Genomic DNA, 27,586 nt, shown 5'->3' on the forward strand with positions numbered 1-27,586 from the left:
ACCAGCACAAGTATTCAAGAGGAAAAATACCAATGTGGAAAGTTATACAATCCTAAAGTGAGCAAACCCCAATTACCTCTGGTGAGCTGCCAATGTCACCACATCAACAGACCAGTGACCCAGGAGTGAATGCCCACAGCTTTCCTGGTGTTTCTTTGGCCAGCAGACTTCAGGTGTTTTGTCAAGGGGTGGGGTCACACTAAGTCCTAATCCAGTGGTTTCTTAGAAGGTTGCTCTTTTTTTTTTGTCAGCCAGTTATTGCTTTCTCTTTTCAAGCTGTGTACATCTGACTTGGGGAATAGCTAATGATGCCCAAGGCACCCAGAGAAAGTATAGAGAGGTGAAGTATGTCTGTTAAAATAAGCAAAGAGCAGATTTCTGAACGGTACTGACATTTAACTGCTGTCCTTGGGCTTGAGACTATAAACTGCCTCCAAGGAAACAGGCTTCTAAAAATACTTAAAAGTGCATGTCCCTGACAACCTACCCAGATTTTTTTATGTGTGTGAATTAAGTGTTGCTAGAGGACACGGAAAGAACAACACTCACACCATCAGGTCGGCAGGGCAAAAAGAGAGGAGTTTATTTTTCGATCTCAATTTATATAGATTTTGGACAATGACCAGGGATTGGAGGATGAGGGTTGACACCTCTCCAACCACACTGGTCAAACTAGAAGTCCATTAATTGTCCCTCCTCCAAAGAGGAATGATAAACAAAGAGTTTCCAAAACATCGCTTTTGTTTACATGAAAATCTATAAGAAACAGCACTACAAAAATGCAAACATCAGAAGGCTGAAAAAGATCAGGGCGACCATTAAGTTCTAAGTGAACCCTTAAATTCTGTGCAAGGAGTTCAGAATTATTACTTACAGGAGCCCAACTCAGCACCCTGGTAATTTCCCTCTTACCTGCCACATGTCTAAGCCATGGCCACACCTGCTCAAGTGCCTGCTGGGTGGCCAGGCCACTCCACAGCATTTCCTGGAGGCCCTTTTTGTTATCCCATTGTTCTTTCATGCAGTGGGCAAAAGCCAAGCGACACTGAGACAAGATACTTGGTTTTGTTGCCATTCTGCAGAAGAGGGCATCCAACAGAGGCACTACACCTTTGAGGAAACCAGCATAGTTTTAAAGAAATGTCAACAACAAAAGAATGATACAGAAACAGGTCACTGAGCTGGTTTCAGCTGGGATAGGGTTAATTTCTTCTCAGTAGCTGGTAAGTGTTGTGGATTCGGGATGTGAATGGTGCCGGTAACACACTGATGTTTGGGGTTTTGCTAAATCGTTTTTGTCTTAAGTCGAGTACCTTTTTTTTTTTTTTTGCATTATAACAACTAAATTTGAGGTTACATTTCATCCTGTCAGCTGCCACCAAGTTGTTATTTAACCTTATACTCTATTAATTTCTGCTTGAATGTATTTGAACAATTAGTTGCCAAGGAAATAAGGATTTGTAACGTTCTGTTCCCGGGGACTCAACATTCCTGCACTGCTCCAGTACCCCGAACGGCGGAACGGGTCAGCTTGGAGGTCACCCGCTCCCACCTCCCTGCCTCTGGAATATCTCCAGCAAGGGAGACTCCACAGCCTCTCTGGACAATCTGTCCCAGGGCTCACAGGGAAGAAGCTCTTCTCGTGTTCGGGTGGAACTTCCAGGGCATCAGTTCCTGCCCGTTCCTCCTGTGCCATTGCTGGGCCCAGGGAGCAGAGCCCAGCCCCTGCTCTGAGCCCTCCCTGCTCACAGTTACACGTCCCTGCCGTGGCTCCAGCGCCATTACCGCAGGGTTTGTGTGTTTATCTGTGTGTGTGTTTTATCTGTGTTTGTTTCACCGCCCTCGCACCGCTCCGGGCCCGCCTCGAGGCCGCCGCTTTAAAGGAGGCGGGCGAGGGGCGTTACGACGGCCGGCTTTGCGGCAGCGCGGTGCTTTGCGGCGCGCGGCGGCGCCTGACGGCAGAAGGAGCGGAGCGGGAGGAGGGAGGACAACAAAGGGCCGGAGGGGCCGCGGTGGCGGCGGGCGCGGGGCGGCGGGGCCGGCGCAGGTGAGCCGGGCCGGGGGGCACGGCCGGGGCCCCGGCAGCGCGGGGCTGCTGCGGCAGCCCAGGACCGGCCCCGCGCGGCACGGCGCGTCCTGCGGCCGGAGCTGTGGCGGCCTCGGCCCGCGGCGGCCGGAGCCTGGCGGCGCTCAGGGGCCGGTGGGGCGGCGCTGAGGGGAGGGTCGGGCTGGGAGCGCCCCGGGAGCCTCGGGATGCGGAGGGCGAGGCGCGGGCGTGTGTGGTTGATGTAACGCTTGCTTTTTTCAGTTACCGTTTTAATTCCGAATTAACCGTTGCTGTCAGACACATTCAAAAGTAAAGTACTCTAGAGTTGTAAAACTTGATGAACTTGGTGTTGTATGCAGCATAGTTTTTGGATAGCTAGGATTCGCCTGGATAAATATTTCTGCATAAAAAAAATAAAGCTTCTTTTGAGGTTAAAAACAATGCAGAGGTAAATGTAGTGCTGTGTAATGTGTTCTATGGTTGTTGTGTTTAACATTAAATACAAAAGAACTTGAAGGAGTGTAGTCTAATGAATGCAGCACGTCGTTGGAGGGTGAGAAGGCTTCACTGCTAACCGTAGCTTTTCTGGTACTGAGTCTTGGGCTGCTCTGGGTGCTTCGTGGTTCTGTAAAGCTAAACTGATGTGCAGTGGGGCAGCTTGAGGATTAGCAGAAGTATTTGTGAGTTCTTTTAATAATTTGAAACTCTGTTTAAATGCTAAATAGCGTGTACTTAATACAAGTGACTTGTGTATAGGTTTTCTTAGCCAATGGAAAAACGATGAATATACAACTCAATTGTTCCAGCTGAGTTCAGTTGTGCCTGTTGTATATTTAGAGTTGAGCTGTTCTTGCCTCCTGGATTCACTTTCTAGGAGAGGGCACTGAGAGTTTGAAGGTGCTCTTTTGTGTCAGCAGCTGTGTGACTCCAGCTAATGCCATGGACTTCAAGGTGTTTCTCCTCAGACTGGTTCTTCTGTGCTGTGGGTCAGGAGGAGCATTCCTGTATTAAAAAGGATCCTTGGCCATAGGCATAATTAAATTTCACATAAATAATGAAATGTTCAGTGTTCAGAGCAGTAGTGGAATTCTTCAGACTAGCCTGGTTTTTCTCTGTCTTGCTTTAAAAGTTATTTAAAGCGTGCTTTTTATTTCTTTCCTCTTAGCAGGTGGGAAGAATGAAAGGAAGGGGGAATGAAAGGATGTTGAACCTTTTTGTTTGGCTGTATGATGGAAGGAAACAGGACGGAGAAGCTCTGCAATAGATCGTTGGGATGGCTGCAGAGACAAGAGAATGATGCTAAGCCATGGCTCTGGAAACTTTCTGATTGCTTTTCTGCTGCTGAGAAGGCTTTGCCTTGTAGTGCTAAAACGGTAATTCCTGCCTTCCCTGAGGGGCTGCTGGGGCTCCCAGGGCACAGGGGATGGGGTTACTGACTAAAGGAGGGGTGGGGAGGGAAACAACAGGAGGCAGCAGCTCCCAAGGTGAGTACAAAACCTGCCCTGGGGATTTAGGGCCTTCATTTGTGTTCACAGCACTCACACCAGTGTTGGTGAGAGCAGGCAAGCTGCTTTGCTGTTTGGGGAATGCAGCCGCTGCCTGAAAGGGGTGCAAGGAGCTTCTGGGGAGCTCTGCCAAGTTATTGCTGAAGAGTAGAGGAGGGAGGTCATGCTTCCAATTGATCTGTTTAGTTTAGAGGCAAATTTGAGTCTCTGAATTATTATTATGTAGTAGCAACAGCAATTGTGGATACTGTTCTTCACAATGTCTTTTTCCTTGTTTCCATTTCTTGAAATGTTCCTCTTCTGTAATGTAAATAACTACATTTAACGTGCAAAGGCTAAGGATTAGAAGGAGTAGTACAGCACAATTAGGTACTTAAGCAAGTGAGCTCCAGCTGTGAAGTAACACTCATTCAGACACATTTAATTTGATTAAGTAAAGACATTAGAGAAAAGGATGAGCATGTTGCTGTTTCCATGTGTTGAGGGTTAGGAAGGAAGCTGCCGTAAAATCTGGAATTCAGTATATAAATCAGTTCCAGACAGATTTTTGGCAGAGTTTATTTTCATGGGATGTATCATCAAGTACAGAGGAATGTGTAATTAATTATTCATTAATGTGTAGTAGGAAATGCATTAAATTCAATTGGGAAAATAAAAGTTGTTCAGAAGTTTCATAGCAGTGTTCTGGGCAGTTTACCTCTGCTGACCTTGACTATTCTGTGCTTCTTTTAAGCTTGCTTGATTTTCACTGCTGGCATTTTAAAAAAACATTTTTCTCTCTGTGCCTCTTTCTGTCCATCTTGATTATCTTAAACCAGAATAGACAAAAACCACTTAGTTATTGTGAAACTTTAGCTTTCGTTGCTCCCTGCTATATTACCTGCTCGATGTAATTTCTAATTTAAGTCATGCTCTTTTAATACATTACTTTCATAATTTTAATAAAAATTTAAAATCTTTATTTGAACTGAAATATGATTACCTACTTATCTGCAAGTTGTGAAGCTTTGTCATATCAGTATATGTTTGTTCTTACGAGAAATAAGGATGTCTCAGCTTTAGCCTAACAGTTTTCTGCTTTTTTGATTCTGTTTTATAGACTCATTGCTATTTGCCTTATACCTCTTTGGGTTTTTGCTTCCAAATTCCACTGATACCTGTATACCTAGGGCTGGCACATGGTTCTCTTAATATTTTACATGTTTAGTCTGCAAGGTAACAGTAGTCATAAAGATAGCACTTTAAATGTAAAATCATAATAGTCTAAAAATATGTGCCTCTTAGTCTGTAAAATTACTGTTCTATTCATGTACCTGAATGTAACTGAGCTTTCATTTTCCAGAAAGATTACATGGAGAACAAGAAAGCTGCTGTAGAATTGAAGGATGCTTCATCTCCTCATGCTGGCTCTAAATTGTTTCCAGCAGTGCCGCTTCCCGATGTTCATCCTCTTCAGCAACAGCAATTACAGCTTTCCCCTGGCCCCAAAGTAAGCTGCTGTGCTCATGGCTCTGACTCTTCCTGTACTCCACAAATGCATTGCGGTGGTGGTGGTGGTGGGAGCCTGATTCACCCTGGCACGATATTAGACTCAAAAAGCACTGGGACGATAACTTGTCAAGTAGGGTCAGGATTTGCTTATCAGTCTGCATCTTCACTGAAGAACCCTCCAGCTAGAAGCAATTTGGCAGGAATTTCCAGTGAGTTCTCTGGCATGTGCGTAGAAAACAGTGTATCTTCCTGTCAGCACCTGGCCTGTTGTGGTAAACTCCATTTCCAGCCCTGTAACGTGCACAAGCTGCATCAGTTCCCAGCCCTGCCGGGCTGCCCCTCCTCTGGCTATTTCCCCTGTCCCGAGTTCACCGCGGGGGCCGCGGGGCACCTGGACGAGCACGTTGCACAGCCGGAGCTGCCGCCGCGCCTGTGCGCCAACCCTCTGCACCTCAACGTGGTGCCCCCTGTGTGCCTGAAGGGCTCTCACTACTGCACTGACTGCTTGAGCAAGGTTTGTACACCCCTCCTTTCCCTTTCCTTTCTGTGGGACGTGGTTCTCGTCAAAGCTGTGTGGCTTGAGCGAAGCACTGGCTCCTGTGGGTGTGTGCGGCTTGCGTCCCCCCGGCTGGTGATGCAGAGTCTAAATGTGCAGCCTTTGGGAAGCTGAGCTCTCTCAGCCTTTTGGAAACTGAGCTCTCTTCTGAGGTAACATTCAGTGCAATGGGAAGACAAAAAGAGCAATCACAGTGTTCAGCCTACAGGGGATCTGTAATGTACTCCAGTGGAGTTTTAACTTCTTTCAAATCTAGTCGTCTCTTCTTTACAGCTCCAATTAAACTGTTCCATGGTAGGGACTCTGAGAAAAGGCTAACAGCAGTTAAGATGGTACCCTTGGGCAGCTGATCAATAAAGAGCCGTTTGTAAGTCAGGCAATATGTCTTATGCTACAGGGATGTTCTAGTCTTGGTTTGGTTTGATAGGTCTTAGTTGAGTCTTCCCAAATTTGTAATTTAAACCTTACTACCAATTTGGTAAAATTCAAAACTTGTTAGAACTGTGCTTGAATATTACTAGGAATTTCTAGTGAAATAATATACTCAACTTTGCAAGATCTGTTACTTAAACTTCTAAGTTTTAAGTTTCCAATATAAAAGTGGAATGTCAGTTTAATGAACTAAATGATGAATTCCATATATTTGGAATTATCACACCTTCTATTCTTCATGTGCAGGTTTTGTATATTAGGTGTCTGATTGGTTTTTGTTATTTTTTTTTTTAAAGGATGCATATTAGTACTACTTAAAGATGGCATGTGTTGATATATCGAGTTTAGTAGAATCTTTCCTTTCATTTGGAAGTCTAAAGCTGAGTATGCTGGGATAGGAGGATAGAAGTTTCCTTCATGCCATCATACTGTTGTTAATTAGCTTTGTAAAGCACATCTGAAGTGGCATTTGTTGCAGAAGGGAACCAAGTGTTTCTGGCATGGAGTAGCATGTGTTAATATTGTGTACTAAATAAATGTGTATTCTGAAAAATTGTCCCCACAGCCAACCAGAAACAGCCTAGTTGATGCTGCTAAAATCTGGCCAAATATTCCTCCTCCAAGTGCACAGACTGCACCTGTTCCTATCCCAATCTGTAATGGCTGTGGAACCAAAGGAACGGGAAATGAGAAGAGTTTGATACTGGCAAGCAGCCTTGGCAAATCACCACAGAAATATGGTAAACCACATTTGTTTGAAACTTCCATTTAGTGGATGTTCTCTTTTTAGATACTTTAGCACAGCAAGAGTTCTCTTAAATTGCACTATTACCTGGAAACTTCTATAAAGTCATAGAAGACTAAACAGTAAAATAATACCTTGTCTCTGTTTTGAAAATTCATTACTTGGTTTTAAATGTTTTGACTACTTAGCTAATTTACTGTATTGTTTACTATTATTGCTTTTACTGTTTTAAGAACTAGAAAAAGAAATTCTGCAGACTTGAAAGCTATTTTGTCTCGGTGATGTATAAAGACATTATCTTCAGCCATATTTGAAAAGCATTTTCAATCTATTGTCGCTCCATATGCAGTAAAGGTGTAATATTTATAATTACAGTAGAGCTTTCTCAAGTGTTCTCAAGAGGAAAATGCTGTGTAAAATAATTGCATGGTCTTTCTAAAACGTTAGAACTGCTTCAACTACAAAATCATATCTAGTATGAAAGTTATAAACTTTAAAGTCACAGAATATTAAGAAATTCATAGTTTTACTGTTACTTTAAAACTACATCCATTTCAAGGTTTTTAAGGTGAGGCACCCCAATCAAGTGTCTTTTACCAAGTGCAATTCCAATTAATCTTTTGGGTAACTAATCAACACACACACAAACAAATAAGATTGTCAGGTGTGCCTTATTTTAAAGTCTCAGATAACATTAATTTGTAGCTTGTTTTTGAACTGTGAGGATTCTGTGTCATTCCTCATGTTGCTTTTCAAGTGTTTTGTGAGGATGGAATGGGTTTATAATGTTAGTTCAAATTTAAATAGTTTTTCAGAGTGCTGAAACACCAGCTTAGCCTGCAATAAGCAAAAACTCTATAGCTCACTCTCCTGAGCTGTAGGATAGTTTGTGTTAGTTCTGTATTGCCTTGATTTTCTGTAATCACCATCATGGTACTGGCCATCTTACCCAGTTTTGTTTAGATTTCTTACCTAATCCACAGTGTAAATTTGAGCAGCTTCCATGTTTTGCTTCTGTCACTGACACAGCACCAAGTGTTACACAACTTCAGACAGTTTTTTCTGACATTTGGAAATTTTTTTAAAATACATTACTTGATTGATTGAGAGCTTAAAAGAAAAGTCAAAGTTGTCTTGCTTGCATCTTTATCCTAATCTCAGAGTGACTAAATTTTTGTTTGAGATTGATGGTTTGTTGGATTCCTTAAGAAAGTAAAACTGAACTTGCATTCCTGGGCATGTTGTTCATAAGGCTTCCCACGTGCAAAGATCATACTATGCAAAGTTTAACATTTTCAGTATTTGGAGATAAAAATGAACTGTGTCCTTACACCTGCACAGGGTCCCCGGAAGTTGCAATAACAGGCCAAGTTCTGGAAAACTTGCCCCCCATTGGAGTCTTCTGGGATATTGAGAACTGCTCAGTCCCTACTGGCCGTTCAGCTATCGCAGTTGTGCAGAGGATTCGGGAGAAGTTTTTTAAAGGTCACAGAGAGGCAGAATTCATCTGTGTGTGCGACATCAGTAAAGAGAATAAAGAAGTTATTCAGGAGCTAAACAACTGCCAGGTATCCAGCCAGCACCAGCTTGAGAATTTGTGTGCTTTGAGTTTGCCAAATTGGATTTGTCTTCATTAAAGCTTTATTTGCTTCTGTGGGTTTAATGCATCTTTAGTTTATGGGTGGGGTCTCTCATGTTGATTTCTTTTATTTTTGCTGCTGTGGTAGTTTTTAAAAGTGAATCTGTTTTCTGTTATCTGCAGGTAGCTGGTTTAGCTTTAGTTTTAGTGCTCACAAAGGTGTCTTAATCTCATGCAGTAATATGTGTTGGTGGAGTTTTTGTTATCCTTCAAATCTGTGACCAAATGATTAACCTAAAAGAACTATAATTTTGTGAAATTAACTTTTTTCCTTTGTTAGCGAATACTGTGCTGATTGGTAGGGACACCTATAGATTAGTGGTGTTGTTTGGAGCACCTTTAACACAACATGTATTTTCTATCAATACCTTCTGTTTCTTGGTAGGTTTTTTTTATAGCTTTTTGTGCTGGTTTCTATGTCAGAAATTTCCACCCTCAAAATTGCAGGTATAATAAAAGGTTGACAGTTTCTTGTGATGTTTTTGAGGTGTATGAATTGTGATCCTTAACACAGAACAGCAGAAGTCACCCCAGAGACATTGCTGAACAACTAGGGTTGAAGTTTAGTGCTCACAGGACAGTTTTTGATTCCTATGTGTTCAATTCTGTGCATGTGTGCATTAATTTACCTAAATTGAAAGTGCACGTGAGAGTTTATATTTTAATTTTTTTAAAATTCCATTGAAGTAAACACAGTTCACATTGAAGCTTTTCTTCAGAGTGTATCTTTGTATTTCCACAGGTGACTGTTGCACACATCAATGCTACAGCCAAGAATGCTGCTGATGATAAACTCAGACAGAGTCTGAGGAGATTTGCTGATACACACACTGCACCTGCCACTGTGGTTCTTGTGTCAAGTAAGTGTTTGTGGTGCTCAGCTACAGTTCATCTCTTCCTTGGTATTTTTACATATGGCACTATTTTGATTTCCAAGGGTGGTGTTTAGAACCAGCTTTAACTGAACTGCTGAAGAATTCTTAATGTCAGTGGCAGCAAAGGAAAAGCGGGGACAGTAAGATGAGAACTTGGCTCAGTTCAGGCACTGTTATGATTTGATGCCTCTTTGAGTGTCAGTAGGTATGTGTGTGACTACTGTCTAAAGTTAGCTTCACCAGGAAGCTCATAAATTAAAACTCATGGAGTTGTATTCATGATCTGAGCAAAATGTATGTTTTTAGTTCTCATACCAGCATATTATATATTACACAGTTAAATCTGCAGTCCACTCAGCTATTGAATTGCCATGTGTTGGCCTTGGGTTTCTCCCTAAAGCTAAACAAATGTTTGCTATAGAAATACCCAGTACCAGTCCAGTGCCCTGCTGATGAATTGCTACAAGCTGCTGTTGAAAGGAAGCCCTTGTCTCGAGACTGAATGTGAACTGCTGATTTAAATAATGTCTCAGAAGCCTTGTAGCTGTTGGTGCTTTTTCATTGGAAATTTCCAATGAGGAAAAAAAATTGTTGAGTGAGATTTGTGGGACTTTTCTTTCAATCATATTTTTCAAGTGCTCCCTTGCCTATTTCATTTATTTCCCCTCCAGCGGATGTGAACTTTGCTTTGGAACTGAGTGACCTGAGACATCGACACGGTTTCCGAATCATCTTGGTACATAAAAACCAGGCTTCAGAAGCACTCTTACATCATGCCCATGAACTTATTTGTTTTGAAGAATTTATTTCAGACTTGCCACCAAGGTTACCACTGAAAATGCCGGTAAAGATTTTAATTCTTGATGCTACGGACATTTCCAAGTGTCAAATTGCAGTTTTTGTTGTAATTTAGGAGGAGAGCAGGCTGAAATTATGTGTGTGTTAATTATGATGGGGAGTGATGTCTGCTGTGTATTTGGCCACTGTCTGTATTTCAGTTACTACCATGTGAATGTTTGCTTTCTGCTTTCAGGCAGGAAGAATGAAATACTAGATGAGAAAGTAGTTAAGTAAAAAGTGAAATAGTAAAGGTACATTCTTCCCACTAAATATTTTACCAGATAGTGTGTCTTACATGCTTTTCTTTCCCTTGCAGAAAGTTTGGGTGAGAACTTAGTTGTGCATTAAGACATCTTAGTGATGCATTCTTAGCTTTTGAGTGACTGTGCCTTCTCTTGGGTTTTTGCCTTCCTTGGTGATTCCCTCTGGATATGTTGTGGTATCTTCGTACAGCACTCATGGCTTTTTCTTTCTTGACATAACTTCCTGACCTATGCTTTCACATGCATGTACAGAACATATAGGTCATTGGACAGTTAGCAATGGTGCTTTCTCATCTGGAGAATTGATCAGGTATTGATCCATTGATCAGGAACTTTGTAGTCTGTTATCACTGCATATTGGAGATGGAAGTTTGAGGATCTACCTTGGTACCCAAACAAATTGGGTTCTGTGAAAGGAATGACTCAGTGATGGGATGGGGATGGTGGGAAGAGGGCATGGTCACCAGAACTGGTGTTAGAACTACTGGGTTTGAACCAGAGTGTGTTCTGGCATAATCAAATGAAAATCTTCCTCCCTTTTAACAGGCTTGTCACACGCTGTTATATGTCTATAATCTGCCAACAAACAGAGACAGCAAAAGTGTCAGCAATCGCCTGCGGCGTTTGTCAGACAACTGTGGGGGGAAGGTGCTGAGCATTTCTGGGAGCAGCGCGATTCTCCGCTTCCTGAACCAGGAGAGTGCCGAACGCGCTCGGAAGCGAATGGAAAATGAAGATGTTTTTGGTAACAGGATTGTAGTGTCTTTCACTCCCAAAAACAAAGAACTCAATGAAACAAAAAGCTCCAGCTTTGTGGGAACTGACAAGGTCAAGTCTCCCAAAAAAATTAACAAGAACACGAAGCTGTGCCTCCTCAACAAAGATTCAAATGATCAATCTGCTGGTACCAAAGGCTCTGCTGGGAGAGGGTTCCAGGTTCATGGATCTGTCATCAAACCTACAAATGTCAAAAGTTTGCAGGTATTGTTGTTCTACCTTGTTCCATATTCTTGCTTTTCCTTGTGTTCCAAGGATTGCTTCTGTTACTGCTTTAACTTGTCAGTCCTAATAAACGAATAACTGTAGTGTGTGGTGACATTCCTGAATGAGGGTTGTGTTCATCCTGCTTGGGAAGCAGACAATTAATGTGAGGGTGGTTGTTGTTCCCCCTCCCTGCCATGTTTTTGTCAATTTGGAAGTACTGCTGGTACTTGCCGTCGAATTCTCACTACTTTTGCACTGCTGATGAGTAACATCTAGAGTGATCCATTTTGCTTATTTTAAGGAGAAGTAGGGTTAGACCTACAATGTAGCAAAACAGTTAAACTAATTAACAGTCTACTGTCTTCTGCCACAGAAAATCAAAAATTCCTTGCTATGAAATACTAATGAAAACACTATTAAAGAAGAAATGGTCAGTCATGTCTAGCCTTCCATCAGGAAGGCCTCTGGCAAGGCATGTCTGGTGCTTTTATGCTGACCTTTTATCTGTTTTATGTAGGAGCTGTGCCGCCTTGAATCAAAGAACATCAGTAGAAATACTGAAAACCAGCAAGAACGTCTAAGAGAACAAATTCCTTCCCCCCAGAGTAATTCTAATGCAGCAATTCCCGTGCCTCTGGTAACCAAAAAAATTGGAGCAGGAGAATCATCCTCCAAAAACAGTCAGAAGTATGTTTAAAAATAAAGGTGTTGATGTTAGTTACATATTTTTAAATGTAAATTCTGCATCATAATGTTTTTTCTTTTTCTTATCTTTATTTGTAAATAGAAAAGAAACCTCTGCTTCCAGGAGCATTACCAATTCCCCTGTAGATAAAAAAGATAAAGATGAAACTGTATTTCAGGTCAGCTATCCCTCTGCTTTCAGTAAGTTGACGGCCTCAAGACAACTCAGTCCTTTACTCATGTCTCAGAGCTGCTGGTCATCTCGGTAAGTGTCTGTCTGTCCTGGGTGGGGAAGTGAGACTTCACCAGTATATACATTGATTATTCACAGCTGATTTGCTTGTGCTGGAATTTGTTTTGCCTGCACACATGTACTAGGAAAATCTCATTTAAGTGCTGTATTTATACACTTGACCTGTGTCTGTTATCTGATTTTGAGATGTATATATCAGAATTGTGCAGTTGCTTCAGCTCATAAATGTGTTCTTTTTTTACTCAGGAGTATGTCTCCCAACCTTTCAAATAGATCATCTCCACTCACATTCAATGTTGTAAATCATACCAGTGGTACAGACTGCCCTGATCCCTTTGCAAATGGTGCAGACATTCAGATCAGCAACATAGATTACAGATTGTCCAGAAAAGAGTTGCAGCAAAATCTACAAGAAATCTTCTCGCGACATGGCAAGGTAAAGGCTCAAATTCTTTTATTAAATCTGTATTTATGTGTTTAGGGGCGTGTTTGTGGTTTAGGTACAGGTGAGCAGAAAGAGAAAGGAGCAGGCCTTTTAAACCTTGTTAAACAGATGGGTTGTGAGTTTTGTTTGTGGGGGTTTTTTGTTGTTTTTTTGGGGTTTTTGGTGGGGTTTTTTTTTTTGTTTTTTTGTTTGTTTGTTTTGTTTGTTTTTGGTGGTTTTTTTGTTTGTTTGTTTGTGTTTTTTGTTTGTTTGTTTTGGGGTTTTTTTGGGTTTTTTTGTTTTTGTTTTTTTAAAAGACCAGATGACCACTTGTACTGGGTTTTTAATTTGTGTGTGGTCTTCATAGATCTGGTATTCTGAAGTTTGGTATGTAAAATTCTTACTAACTGGCTCATCAGTATGTAGGGATGAGACTTAAGCTTTAACAGGATGGCCTTTTTTAATCTGTGAAGCTGCATTCCTAATGTCAGCTTAAAAATCATAATAAAAACTGTTAGGAGGCAGAAGTGATCAAAAGCAGGGGAGGTGTGAATTGGTAAAAAGCAATTATGGAAGGTGAGGTCAGTGGTCCTATTTCTGTCTGATCTGTGGATGACATTTTTCTGGCATAATCTTTACATAGGAGGCTGATGCTTGTGTTAATGAAATAGCATGGGCTTGCCTTAGTCCAGGATCACTGTGCTTGGCTCTTGTTTGCCTTGCCCTGATGGCTGTGGCTCATCACACTCCCTTCCCTTTTGTTGTATTTGGTTCTTGGCCAAAATAAGACTGCTCTCGTGGTGACTTGCCTTGGGTTAATGTTTTGGTGTAAATGTATGAGGTATTTTCTTCCTTTCAGGTGAAAAGTGTGGAGCTCAGTCCCCACACAGACTACCAGCTGAAGGCTATGGTTCAGATGGAAAATCTGCAAGAAGCCATCAGTGCTGTCAACAGTCTGCACAGATACAAAATTGGCAGTAAGAGGATCCAGGTTTCATTAGCAACGGGAGCTGCTAGTAAATCACTCTCTCTACTTAGGTAATAAGCACTTTGGCATCTTCTTAGTTGTCCTAGCATGTATTAGTAGCTGAGAGATGATTTAAAATGCTGCTTAAAGGGATAATAGGGAAGTAAAGTAAAATCTGTTATATGATCTAATGAATGTGTTAAATAGAACTAGGCTGGGTTTTAGTGTAGCATTTCTGCACTTAGAATGTAAGTTCTATCTAAAGACTCTAGGTCTCTGTTTAAGAGGGTTTATATAGCTGCACTACTACTCTTGCATAATACTGTTATACCTTTAACTTAATTTGTGAGCTGAAATTACACTGGGCATCTTTACTACTTAATTCCTCCAAGAAAGTGTGTATGAATTTAGTTCTTGAGGCTGAGTACACAGTTGGAAGCACCAGCATTTAATTTGCTACATGGAACATGATACAACTTAGAGTGCTGATGCTAGTGAGAATACAAGTTGGTTTGGTTTTTTTTTTTCTTACTGAAAGAAGGCATTAGGAAAAAAGTTGTTGTCATTTATTCACAGAATGAAACTAGTGCTTGGACTGTAGAGTATTCTGAAATTATGTACGACTTGCCATTGTATAATTTACAGCTTTATTTCATTCTTGCATGTTCAAAGTTTGTAATGTAATGACAAACTGGTAACTTCTAATGCTGCAGCTTTGATATTGCATTTTGGAGATGCTCAGATTTTAGCACCATCTATGAAAGATGCAACTCCTTCAGAGACATGACTGATGAATTACCAGAAATGTTACTACTTGCATTCTCTGATCTAAAATGACAATTTTTATAGTGCTGGAATGGAAGGGAACACACTTTGTCCTGTTTTATTTATAGTTCATAAACTGCGTCTGTAAATATCTTGCTGATTTAGGCTGGAGTCTAATAACAGCAGATTAATTTTGTGCTAATGCTCAAAAACTTCTCTTACAGCTCAGAAGCAATGTCCATTCTGCAGGATGCACCTGCTTGTTGCTTGCCTGTGTTCAAATTCACAGAAATCTATGAAAAAAAGTAAGTTTGTGGTGGTTTCCTCTCCAGTGCCTCTAAAAAAAAATATTTGATCACATATAATTGTTTGCAGTGACTTAGAGTAGCAGAGTGGAGAATTATGAATTTCTATTCTTAGGTGCTGCAGCACATTTTGTTCCCAGAGGCAATGATGGCAAAACTGCCTTTTTTTTAGAGGGTTCTCCTTTCAGTATTTTACTCAATTCTTCTGCATTGCTTGAATAGGTTAGTCACCTTAGCATTTTGCATTGAATAGTTAATAGCATATCCCTGTTCATTAAACAAAAACTGCAGATCACAGCATTGCCTTACCCATCTTCATAAAACACCTTTATTTCCATCTCCCTTTCAGGTTTGGCCGTAAGTTGGTTGTGTCAGACTTGTACAAGCTCACGGACACCGTGGCCATCCGTGACCAGGGCGGCGGGAGGCTCGTGTGCCTCCTGCCCAGCAGCCAGGCCAGGCAGAGCCCCCTGGGCTCTTCACAGTCACACGATGGCTCCTCAGCAAACTGCAGTCCAATAATATTTGAAGAGTTGGAATATCACGAGCCTGTTTGTAAGCAGCATTGCCTGAATAAAGACTTTATGTAAGCTGTGTATAAAATACTATCAATTTTACAAATATTTGAACAGCATTTATAGTGTAGCAGTATATTAAAGTCGAGGTGTGTGTTCTCATAATGTGCTCCAGACACTCCTCATGTTTACAAGTATAAGGCAGAAAATAGTGAGACGGGCCAGTGGGTTTTCTAGGCAGTTCTCATGGGTTGGTGTGTCCAGGTAACATGATTGTGTTCTAGCACAGCTGCCATCATTGAACACCTCTTTAATGGAAGCTGGAAGGTTCCCTGCCTTCCTCTGGTTATGTAGGAAGGTTATACATGCTAGAGACTTCTATTACCTGGATTTCATTATGTAATCTTAGCTGATCATTCTTCTTTGTCCTCCAGCTATATTTAGTAAGTGATTCATAGTGAGTTGCGGGTTTCTTGAAGCCGTGTATTAAGTTTTTTGTTTAATTCAACAGCTACCAGGTTTTGCTAGTAGAGCAGTTATTAGGTGTTCATTATTAACTGCTTGGTATGTGCTGCTAAAATTTAATTCAGAAGTTTTAATAGGTAATAAAAACTTGGTCTTCTAAATGTTACTTCTGGAAATTTGCTGCAGCTATATTAATTTTGGGGAAAAATTTACTAAAGTTGTTTGTACTACAAGTGCTAGTGTCACTAGCAACAGTATATTATGTGCATATAATATAATATTTACTATCTCAATGAGCACAGATACTACGTTAAAGCTGTTTGTAGAGTAAGCATAAAAACCTGAACCTCTTATTTTTGCAGTGAACATGAGTTTGATCCAGATTCTTATAGAATTCCTTTTGTGGTTTTGTCTCTGAAGACATTTGCTCCCCAAGTTCACAGTCTTCTACAGACACATGAGGGTACTGTGCCTTTACTAAGGTAAAGTATTTTAATTTCTGTTTTTAGTAAAGTCTGATAGGTTGAAGACTTAATTTTTGGGAATTACCTGTTGTATATAAACTCAGTTCTTACATAAAATGGTGTCCTTTATAGTAAATGAATATACTATGAAGTGATCACTTCTAAAATTCTTGTTTAGCAAAAACAGCACGCTTATTTAAAATATGCATTTTATGGAGATTTCTGTAATGTGTCAGTAAGGTGTTGAAATCCCTTACTCATGAAGGATCTCAAAATAATGTTTTTAATACAATTATTATAGTGATATTTTAGTGTATAATAAAAGCTTTTTTTGTCCTCCATAGTTTTCCTGATTGTTACATGTCAGAGTTCAATGATCTTGAAATGGTGCCAGAAGGCCAAGGTGGTGTTCCCTTAGAACATCTGATTACCTGTGTTCCTGGAGTTAACATTGCTACTGCCCAAAATGGCATTAAAGTTATCAAATGGATACATAACAAACCACCACCTCCTACTGCAGGTAAATACTTCAGCTTAAAATATTTTCTCTTAACTCGCTGTTTTTATGCTAAAAAATTACTAAGTTCTGCTAATAAAATAAACATGTATAATTGTTAAACTTTTTATAAGGAGAAACTTTCAGCTTGAATGTTCATGGTTATTTTCTCCTGTGCTGTAGCTTCAATCCATAAGTAAAGTGCAGTGTTTAGTGGAAGAATACTTGTGACAGGTACAGTAATGTGACTTTTTTGTTTGTAGATCCTTGGCTTCTGCGTTCCAAGAGCCCTGTAGGTAATCCCCAGCTCATTCAGTTCAGTCGAGAAGTGATAGATCTGCTCAAGAGCCAACCATCCTGTGTCATCCCTGTCAGCAAATTCATCCCAACCTACCATCACCATTTTGCAAAGCAGTGCCGAGTGTCTGACTACGGCTATTCCAAACTAATGGAGCTGCTGGAAGCAGTGCCTCATGTACTGCAGGTGAGTGAAGTGGTCCTGGCCACTCTGACCTGGGGAATTGTAGCTGCAGCCACCTGAATTCCTGGTTGCTATTGTAGAATAGATTCTTGGCAGTTACCTAGAGCCCCTTGAAAGAGCTGGTTGACTGAACCTTGGTGGGTGTGTTCTTTTTTGAGATGTTGTTTTTATGCCCACCCTTTTCAAAACAACTTCTGGGGAAACCTCAGGAATAAAGTTTGAAGCTGCTTTTAACCTATGGTTGGTGATTGGGTAAAAGTTTTTAATTATTTTATTATTTAACTATTTTGCTGCTGTTTGCAGCATAAGAACACTGCAAATGCTGAGTGCTCATGAGTTGGTCTGAGATGTGTAGCCTGTGGCTTGAAGGGATTTCTGTGAGAAATGAGTCGTGTGACCTTGTAACCAAACCCCTGTGGTCACATTCTCTTACACCTTTGAACAGCAGTAGTTTGTAGGATTTTTAAATAGCCAGTACAATGCGGAAGTTGCAGCAGCACTCAGGGATGAAGTATTGAATTTCTCAAGGGCATAGTTCTTAGTACAGAAAGTGGGTGGCCTCATGAGACTGCCATTCCAGAGGCTGTCTCTATTATGTTCTTTTTCTAGCCTACCTATACTAATATTGGCTTTTAAATACCTTTTACTGAGGGTGCTGGATGTGAGTGACCAAACCCAATTTTGTTTCAGATTCTTGGCATGGGTTCCAAGCGCTTGTTAACGCTAACGCACAGAGCTCAGGTGAAGCGCTTCACTCAGGATTTACTGAAGCTGCTCAAATCCCAGGCCAGTAAGCAAGTTATTGTGAGGGAATTCCTGCAGGCTTATCACTGGTAAGTTACTCTAATGAAACAAGAACAACTGTGCAGGGCATGTCCATTAATGGTCATTTTAACCAAGAAGAGTCAGCACTTAAAAACTCAATACATGACTGTGGCAACTATGTTGCCTTTTCATTGCAATTTGAAAGTTCACACTTCCAATGAAGATAAAAATTAAAAGCTCTCTGCCATATTTTATTCCTTCCTTTGGTACTTTAGGTTCATTTAATGTCATTGAGGTTGGAAATGGGTTATTGTATTTCATTAGTTCTCTTTGGAGATTTGCAGCATTGAATTTAAGTAAGTAGGTCATGGTGCATTAACATGAATAGTAAAGGGGGAAACTTAGTGTTAGGCTTTCTTCAGAAGGAAATATAAAATGAAAAGCTTAACTGCCAGGAGTTACTTTTACTAGATTCAGTTAGTTACTGAATCTAGCAGTGGCAAAAATGAGGAGTAATACCTGCCTGGAACATTCTGTGCCAGCATTCTAAAAAGTAGGGTTTTATTTGGGTTTTTTTTAAGAAGCAAGATTGATGCTTTTTTTAGTAGGAAGATAGAAAGTAATAGTTATGTGCTTTAAACAAACCATGGCATCTTAGAGCTACCTGTGAATCTACCTTTGCATGTGTGCGATTGTAAATCTTGTGCCAGCAGCTTTCTTAGGAGTGCACTTTCTTATTTCCACTCTTGGCAAAAATATGTTATTGGTTGTTTATAAATCTACTTAATGTAGAGTCAGCACTGGCCACTGGTTGAATAGGAGTGTTTGTGAGGTGTTCTTGCTCCTGAGAGGTTTTAGTTGAAGTGAGAAGAGTAAAATACATTTTAATGTATGGCACAGTATAGGGAGGCTTAATATGATGTTTTCCAGGAGATGATCTCTGCCTTCTCTTGGGACCTGTTCTTGTTTAAAAGAGTGTATAATGCTGTAACTGTTAAGCAAATGTAGGCTGTTAGAAGTGTACCAGCTGGAGCTGTATTCACAGGACAATTACATTTTTCCTAAAGCACTTAAAACCACTGGTTGATGTATACAGCTCTTTGTTACACTGATTATTCACATGACAGTAAATCTTACTTCTCTGGCTAGAATGGATTTCTAGTTTCCCTTTGTTTCCCAGGGTTAGTAGTATTGCCAGTGTGGAAATTGTCCTTACGTTTCTTAGGATTTGAGGCTTACTTTCTCAGCTCTTAAAAAAAATTTATTTTTTGCCTACACAGCATGCATTAATACTTGTATTACATATAATTTAAAACTTTCAGGTGTTTCTCTAAGGATTGGGATGTTACTGAGTATGGAGTATGTGAACTGTCTGATATTATATCAGAAATTCCAGATACAACCATCTGTTTGTCACAGCAAGACAATGAAATGGTGATTTGTATTCCTAAAAGAGGTATGTCTGTGAAACTTTCTTGTGCTGTTTCTAAATAGATTGTTCTTTGACTATTCTAAAGCTTAAGTAACTCAAACATGTAGAAGTGACTTGGGTTTTTTTATAATTGTGTTTCTACCTTCATAACAAAGTTGCTAAGTTCTAGCAAATCAAGAATGTCATTCTCTGAATACTTAAAATAGAACAGACAGGAAAACAGGTGGCAGAAAATAGAAAATAATGTTACTGCTTCTGCATGTAGTTTTGCTTTCTGTGGAATGATGAGACAGTGGTTTGCTTCCATACAGGAGAAAATACCAACATATTTGGCTATTTAAAAATGTTCTAAAGGCCTGATAAACCTGACTTCTTTGGACTTTTAAACACGTAAGCCTAGTAAAGGCCTCATTGGTAGAAGAAAAGAGTGACTTGGCATAATATACAATCATAAAACACAAACAGCCACTGTGTTTGCTTTTTGTATTCTATTGCATTTCATAAGTATGTTGGGATGTAGCTGTTGTTTTGTTATTTTTAATTTTAGAACGTACCCAGGAGGAAATTGAAAGAACCAAGCAGTTTTCCAAGGAGGTGGTGGATCTGCTTAGGCACCAGCCCCATTTTCGAATGCCCTTCAATAAATTTATTCCCTGTTACCACCACCACTTCGGGCGCCAGTGCAAACTCGCTTACTACGGGTTTACAAAACTACTTGAACTCTTTGAAGCCATACCAGATGTCTTACTTGTAAGTTCCAAAATAATAAGCTGGACTAAAGCATTTTTCTGGAATGTATACAGCTTTTTGAGCAGGGGTTATATTTCTCATATACTTTGGTATGAGTTATAAACTCTGCACCTGTAATGTTTAGGCAGCTGTGTTTAAGAAAATCTTAATGCCATTTTGGTAAAATGGTCAGTGGTTTGGAGCACATTCAGGAGGCTGTTTGTTTACAAATTCAAACAAAATTCAGTGTCTCAAAATTGGAATTAAATTTTATTATAATTGTGGTCAATTTGCTTTAGAAAAGTTAACTATTTTGCTGGTTGTTTTGTTGTACTTTAGAAGTTAGATGGTTTTGCTTGCTGTAAAAACAGTTTTTGAGGTGGCTGGGTCCTGGTACACAGCAAATGCCTGCCTGCAGGCCCTGAGTTTGAGCTGCTTTGTTCATCCAGACTGCACCAATGACCTCAGCAAAGTGTCCCTTGTGTTGTGCAGGTCCTGGAGTGCGGGGAGGAGAAGATCCTCACGCTGACAGAGGTGGAGCAGGTGAAGGCAGTGGCTGCCCAGCTGGTGAAGCTGCTGAGGGCACAGAAGGACAACTCGCTGCCGCTGGCGGAGCTGCTGCCTGAGTACAGCAAGACCTTCGGCTACGCCCTGCGCCTGCATGACTTCGACGTCAGCTCCGTGCCTGCCCTCATGCAGAAGCTCTGCCACGTTGTGAAGGTAACTTCCTGGCCCTGGCCAAGTTATCTTCTCCCTCTGGAATGTGTGGAGGGTTGTGTTAAGGAGTTTTCTGTCTCACAGGACGTGGCTCGGTACGTGTAAGGAAATGTTTCTGGAGTACAGCGTTAAGTAAGCGAGGGGAGATTCCAAAAGGGTTTTAAATGTAGTTTCTATATTCCTATGATGTTCTCTATGTTCTTTTGTAACCTTGCAGCATTCTCTGGGAATAGTCATATTGATTTAGCAAATAAGTAAAAGATTCTGTTCTTTTCCCCCACCTCTCTTCTAACTGTGAAAAACAATTTTCTAATAACTAGTAATTTTCAGTCTTCTAATGCTTTCAATTCCTTTACTTTCTTCTTTTTCAGCTATGGTTTAAGACTTTGACTCTGAATGTAAATACATAGCTGGTCTTCTATGCCAGTGGAAAAGAGCGTTTACACTTACATGGGTGTAGACAGTGGTTTAGTTGCTCCAGTTTTGTTGAGTTAGCAGCTGGTATTAGGCTGGAGTTCAGTCAGGACCAACTGGCTTGTAACAAAGAGTTAAGATCGTTCCTACCAGTGGACAGAAACTGCTGCACAGCTGTACAGGTCTTATATATTTAAAGTAAATATTTCCATGTAATAACATACTTGATTTTGTGTGCTTTTGGCTAGGGGAATATCAGATACATCTATTTTCAAATACAGCCCAGATATATATCTTACTTATAAATCAGTCTATTCTGTGTCCCTAACTTGTTCACCAATTAATGTTTCTAGGTGGTTGACACAGAATCTGGCAAGCACATTCAGCTGATAAACAGAAAATCTCTGCGGACTCTGACTGCCCAGTTGCTGGTCCTGCTCATGTCCTGGGATGGAACATCTTTGCTCTCGGTGGAGCAGCTTAAGCAACATTATGAAACAGTCCACAGTACTTCACTTAATCCATGTGAATATGGATTTATGACCTTAACTGAACTCCTGAAGAGTCTGCCTTACTTGGTTGAGGTGTGTAAGCTCTTGCCTTTCTGGTATGTTTGAAAAGCCATTCTATCTAGAGACTGTGAGAGTGTGTGCTCTAATTCTTTCTCCTTTTTTGTTTTTCTGCTAGGTTTTTACCAATGGTGCAGCAGAAGAATATGTCAAGCTTACAAATCTGTATGTTTTTGCAAAGAATGTGAGGTCCTTACTTCACACCTACCATTATCAGCAAATTTTTCTTCATGAGTTCCCAGTAGCATACAGCAAATACACAGGAGAAGTGCTGCAGCCTAAAGCATATGGATGCAATAATTTAGAAGAGCTCTTGGGAGCAATTCCACAGGTGTGAAGAACTCAGATTTGCACAGTTACAGTGAGATTTCTGCATGGGTTAAAAGTAGTTACACAACCACAGTTTCTCTTAGTTGGGGTGAATTACTGGAATGATTACCTTCTTCAGAGAAGCTTATACCAGTTGTGTTTTTAATACACTTCTGGGAAATCTGAAAAAGAAAATAAACCAGCACACATGCTTTGGTGAAATTTTGCCTAAGAACTGTTCCTAGTAAGGCTGTAAACATCCCTGGCATCTCTGAATAAGAGAATTGATTTTCTGTCTGTCTGAATGGATGTCTGTACAGTACTGAACCCTCACTTTGATCAGGGTGCATTATTGGCTTTGGGAGTGAAAAATTCTGGGACCTTGTCAGCAGTGCCATGTTCTTGTCATCCACATATCCTAAGTGCTCTGGGATAATTTTGTGACCTAGTTTGTGGCTATAACATTTCCTTGAAGTTAAGCCAATCTTTCTGAAGAGTGACAAAAAGGAAATTTTCAGCTCTATGTTTAAACATTTAGTTTCATTAATGTATATTTAGTATACTTCCTGACACACTGTGGTTTGCCTTTGGTATGAATTACTTTGAGCCTTTCCATGGATAGTGTAGTACAAATTAGCAATGTGATTTAGTTTACTATTGGAAATCATGTCAGTGCAAAGCTGGATGAAAGGCAGTGAGCAAATGCTTTGAGTTTAGCATGTGCTGATATGCAGTTCTGCTTCCTTCCTAATAGGTGGTCTGGATTAAAGGACATGGCCATAAGAGAATTGTAGTCCTGAAGAATGATATGAAAAGTAAGCCATTTCAATTTTGAGCAGTACCTTTTTTTTTTTTTTTTTTTTAAATATGTTTAAGAGGCAGCTTGAGTTACTAACCAAATTAACTTGCCTTTTTGTAGCTCGTTTTAGCTCACCTAGTTTTCCCCCTGCTGATCATGTAGATGATCATGGAAATCAACTTGCTGACAATAATGGACATATTATGGAGACCCAAGGATCCACTTCATCAATGGAACTAAATCTAGGAAGGCCTAGCAATGGTAATGCAAAAGTGGTTTATATAAGAAATTTATTGTCTTAGGGGAAATAAGCCAGAGTAATTGAAGCAGCATGGTGAAAGGTGAGTAGTAAATATGAACTTATGTAAAAATGTGTCTTGACTGGAAAGCTTGTTGAACTTCTCTGAGTTTGTGGTTAGGCTTGTGTCCTGAGCTGCTAGTCTATAAATGTGTGTGTGTGTGCATATATATATAGGTGTATATATATAGAGAGAGAGGGAGAGAAGTTCTGGGTACTGCTTCCTAGGGATTTGGTGGAAATTTAAGTCTGTAGACATGAAGCTAATGACAGAGGGGGCTCAGCAGCAACTGCTGCTGGCAGTGTCTCTTATAATCGATGAGAATTTACTTAGATACTCCTGATGCAGCAAATGAATGTGATATTAATTAGCATTAGTTAAATTAGTTTGATGTTAGTATTTCAAATAGAGCATAGTTCTCAAATCCTCAGATTTGCCTCTGGAGACTGCATTTACCTGTGGCAGCAGTGACACCTTCACAGCTTACAGATGGCCTGAAAGATGTTCCCTTATTTTTGTAGTTTCTAATCAAACAGAGCAAGAACTTCTTTGCCTCACAAACACATCTCCTGTCGATCTCCTGTGTGAGCCAGTACCTTCCTGCCTGCCATCACCCCAGCTGAGACCTGATCCCGTGGTTCTTGAGTCTGCAGACCTCATTCAGTTTGAGGAACGCCCTGCACCCCTCCCAGGTAAGAGTTTGCCTCCCTTTAGTGCTTCAGATCAGGCTGAGCTCTATTTAAGTATTCTACTGCCTAACAGCAGAGAAATACTCTTTTTCTACCAAAGCAGAGCATCAGTAAATTGAGTTGTCTTGTTTATTTTAGAGATAATGATTTTAACAGAAGAAGAAAAAGAGAGAATTGTTACCACAGCTCAAGAAAAGCTGATCTCTGGTTCTGTGGTGTCTGATACCACAGAGAATGCTTCAGTGCCTCCCTGTCAGTCCTCTGAAACCCAAGTAAACAAAGAAGCAACAGACAGCCCAGCCAAAAAGCAACACAAAAACAAGGTCAAATTGGCAGCAAACTTCTCACTTGCACCTGTAACCAAGCTTTAACTTTCTTTTTAGTGTGAAAGACAAATACCTATGGACTGTGCACAAAGTAAAGCTGTTTGCTAGCCCATGTGTATTTTAATGGAAAACCTAGAGGAATTAATTTGTATTTAATGTATTCTGTGAAGATTTTGTTCCTTTTACACTGAACACAGCTGTTAGCAGAGCAGATTTTTTTCTATTATTTTGAAAAAAAATCTGGCATTTGTTAAATTATTCTTAAATTTTACAGTTTTTCATAAATGTGTTCAGTAAAAGCAAAATATTAATTCAACAGACATGGAACAGATTTTATTTTCTTTAAGCCTTGTTGGTGATGTAATCATACATGTAGCATATTGTATTCTATAGGCTGTTGCTTACTGGTATTGTTTCAGACAGTATTAATGAAATGCATGATTTGTCTTTCAAAAGCCTGTTGAGAAATTTTAACTTGCTGACGTGGGGTGACAAGAGTGAGGGGAGCTGATTGTCCTCCAGAGGGGAAACTTGTTCTCTGACCTTTCAGGTGACTTGTAACTGCATTGGAAATACTTGTCTCAAGATGTCTGTAGAAGGTTATGTGGGTCTTGTGTAAAACTTGTTTTAAATGTTTTTTTTGCTGTAGCTTTCAGTTCCATTTAGGAGCTTTCTAGGACACTGATGCTTTAAGCTTCCCTCAAATTTGGTTTGTCTGGCATGGGTTTGGTTAAGGAAAAGACTGTCTTGATGTCATGAGTGTAAGGTACAGACACACACATTTTCATTGTGTCTAGAAATGAAGTTAGGAAGATTCTGATATTTCTGAAATATGCATCTAATGCATAAATTACAGATATGGAGCAGGTCTGATTAAAGTGGTTGGTGATGGAAAGTATTGATGCTATTTCCACCTGTAAGGAAAGTTCTAGCTACATGTGGAAATGCTAAGGTTGTTCTGCTTAACCTTGTTTTCTCTTTTTAAGCATGTTCAGGAAATGGGAAGCTCGTTCTTTGATGCTCTGTCTTTTAGCTGTGTCTGTTTTTATTCTAAGACTTACTCCTAGTGTTGGCAGCTTTTTGAATTTGTGGTATCTTGTGTTGGCTTTTGCAAGGGCCAGCTTTGGGAGAGAGGCTAAGTCAGTGGATGACCTTAACTCTAGTTAGCAGAACTGTCCAGTGTGTGAGACTTTCTACCCATTCTGGGTAACCATGGCATTTACAATGGGTTGTATTTGCCAGGCAGCAAATAAATGCTTGTAGTATTGAAAGAACCTATACTAGAAGTTTTCCACTGGCCAACTGAGTTGGTTTTTTTAGATGTAATATGCAAGAGATGGAACACAGGCTCTAATTTTTTCAGCCAGCAGCAAGAAATGCCACTGAACAATGGCTATGGACAGAATTTTACTAGTCAGATTTTGTTATAAAATCTTTTATATTTAGGCAAGTATTACCAGTAGTGAGTTTATAGCCATTGTGAGTGCAAAGAAACACTGGGAAGTTTTTCTGAGCATTATGGCACAGTATTTTCAGTCCACAGTAAACCTCTACAGACATACTGCTATAGAAGAAGAAATTTAGAAGTAAGTTTTCTTGGAATGTTTTTAGTGAGTTAAATGCAAGAAGAGCTACTTTCACCTTATCTTTTGGTAAGGTTGATAGTGACCAGTCTAGATCTTTGTTTCAGAAGAGGATGCATTGGAGAAGAGACCAGCCTGAAATTGTGTTTTCATGACATGCAGCTACAAGTCATTTGGAGTACTAAAGAAAACCAGGTTTTTGCTTCAGAGGAAAATATGGTGTTTATCCAAGTAATGTGGTGGTTATGCCACATATGGAGGTCAGCATATCTTATCTGGATTCATGTGTGATTCTGCTGAAATTGCTGTTTGAAAGTAATAGAATAATACTTTTGAGAAGTTGTGTTCATAGTGTAACAAAATAGCTAATTGAATTGCAATATATTTTTTTATCCAAAGGGTTAAATGAATGATGTGACTTACAGATTTAAAAGCATTGCAACCATGAAATTCTTTAATTGAGCAAATAAATGTACTACTTCAGATTCATGTTTGTTTAAAAGAAAAAATGTCACTGAAGCCCTCAATTTATGCACTATTTTTTTCCTTGGAATGGGAGAGAGAAGAAAGACTTCTTTTCTTAGCTGTCTACTTTGTTTGGACACTTTCTTTTGTGGCTCAAGTGCTGTTTTGTGTGTTGGGACCAAACAGTTGTCAATAAAATTTTCAAGCAAGCATAACTCTTGTCCTTGTCTTAAGACCTGTGGGAGAAAAGAAAAACAACAACAAACCCTGCCCCAGGATACTTAATTTGCTGTGTCATGTTAAATTTAATTATTGAGACAGAACAGAGAGCTGGGCTTTAGTGAAGACTAAAGAAACACCATAAATTCTGAGATGGAGGCTTTTCCCAATTTTTGCAATTAAACTGTTTGCAGATATAATCAGTGTCTTCTTCCTCTTCATGCAATGTCACGTGTAGGGTTTATTTTGAAAAGAAGCCGTGCTATTTATCAGCCTAAAGAAAAAAGATGGAGCAAGGGGTGTAAATTCAGCAGGTGGATGTCAGGTGTTCCTCCTCAATGAAGTCTCCCTTTGAGATGTTAAAATTGTTGCAAATAAGGTCATGTGAACATTAATAAAGTTAACGAGTCACTTGGGAGTTACAAGAGCTTTTTCCAGCTTGAAGATGGTAATTATTCAGAACTACGAATACGGCAAATTTCTTTCACTGGAGTGTTTTGAAATTCAAAATCTTAACAAAATAAAAAAAAATGCAACTGAACTGAACAGTTTTGTCATCTCGCATCTTCATGGACAAAAGTAAAGACCTGGATGAGCTGCTCCTGACTTTCTCTGGTTTTGGGGGAAGTTTGTTTGGGGTTTATTTTTTGGGGAGTTTTGTTTTGTGAGATATTTTCACTCAACAGAACTGTTAAGTGGAGTCTGTTGGAGCAAATGTCGGGCCTGCTGCAGATAAGCAATCACTTGACCTTACAGAATACAGTAAACAATTTTAAAGTGACTGCCTAAAAAACTTAGCAGGAAGCTCTTCATAAACAGTGTAATAAATATCCCTCTTGAAAATAATGAATGTTCCTCTTTGACAGGAGGAACAGGCAGTTCATAAAAACTTCCTACAGCAGCACCACAGACCCTATAATCACCACTGTGTAATTTCATTTTTCAGTAGTTGTGAATGTTTTTAAGTAAATGAATGAGTAAAATCCTTCAGCACCTGGTATGTGATTACCTTCAAAAGATGAGTTTGATTTTAAATATTGCTTTGGTTTTGTGCTGCAAACATTCCCACTTCTTT

The 27,586-nt window shown here is 39.9% G+C and overlaps 1 protein-coding gene across 3 annotated transcripts; it reads left to right on the plus strand.

Annotated features, from left to right (window-relative positions):
- Positions 1-1,981: 1,981 nt before the first annotated feature.
- MARF1 (meiosis regulator and mRNA stability factor 1) lies at positions 1,982-26,969 on the plus strand. Of its 3 annotated transcripts, none has more exons than XM_083872482.1 (27): positions 1,982-2,047; positions 3,213-3,420; positions 4,895-5,557; positions 6,597-6,771; positions 8,118-8,344; positions 9,158-9,275; positions 9,962-10,134; positions 10,940-11,374; positions 11,895-12,064; positions 12,165-12,326; positions 12,561-12,750; positions 13,598-13,776; positions 14,695-14,775; positions 15,125-15,361; positions 16,118-16,237; positions 16,564-16,739; positions 16,979-17,199; positions 17,887-18,029; positions 19,284-19,417; positions 19,941-20,143; positions 20,615-20,842; positions 21,607-21,837; positions 21,941-22,153; positions 22,886-22,946; positions 23,051-23,191; positions 23,751-23,921; positions 24,057-26,967. In XM_083872482.1, exons 2-27 carry the CDS (start codon positions 3,274-3,276, stop codon positions 24,287-24,289), a joined length of 5,232 nt encoding a protein of 1,743 aa, XP_083728608.1. In that variant the 5' UTR covers positions 1,982-2,047; positions 3,213-3,273; the 3' UTR covers positions 24,290-26,967. The 3 variants fall into 3 exon arrangements, with proteins under 3 accessions (XP_083728608.1, XP_083728610.1, XP_083728609.1); XM_083872484.1 differs by having other exon boundaries at positions 4,895-5,041; positions 24,057-26,965; XM_083872483.1 differs by lacking the exon at positions 1,982-2,047 and having other exon boundaries at positions 3,306-3,420; positions 4,899-5,557; positions 24,057-26,969.
- Positions 26,970-27,586: the final 617 nt, after the last annotated feature.

The sequence above is a fragment of the Zosterops lateralis genome (assembly GCF_965231275.1).
Source record: "Zosterops lateralis genome assembly, chromosome: 15".
NCBI classification, from domain to species: Eukaryota; Metazoa; Chordata; class Aves; order Passeriformes; family Zosteropidae; genus Zosterops; species Zosterops lateralis.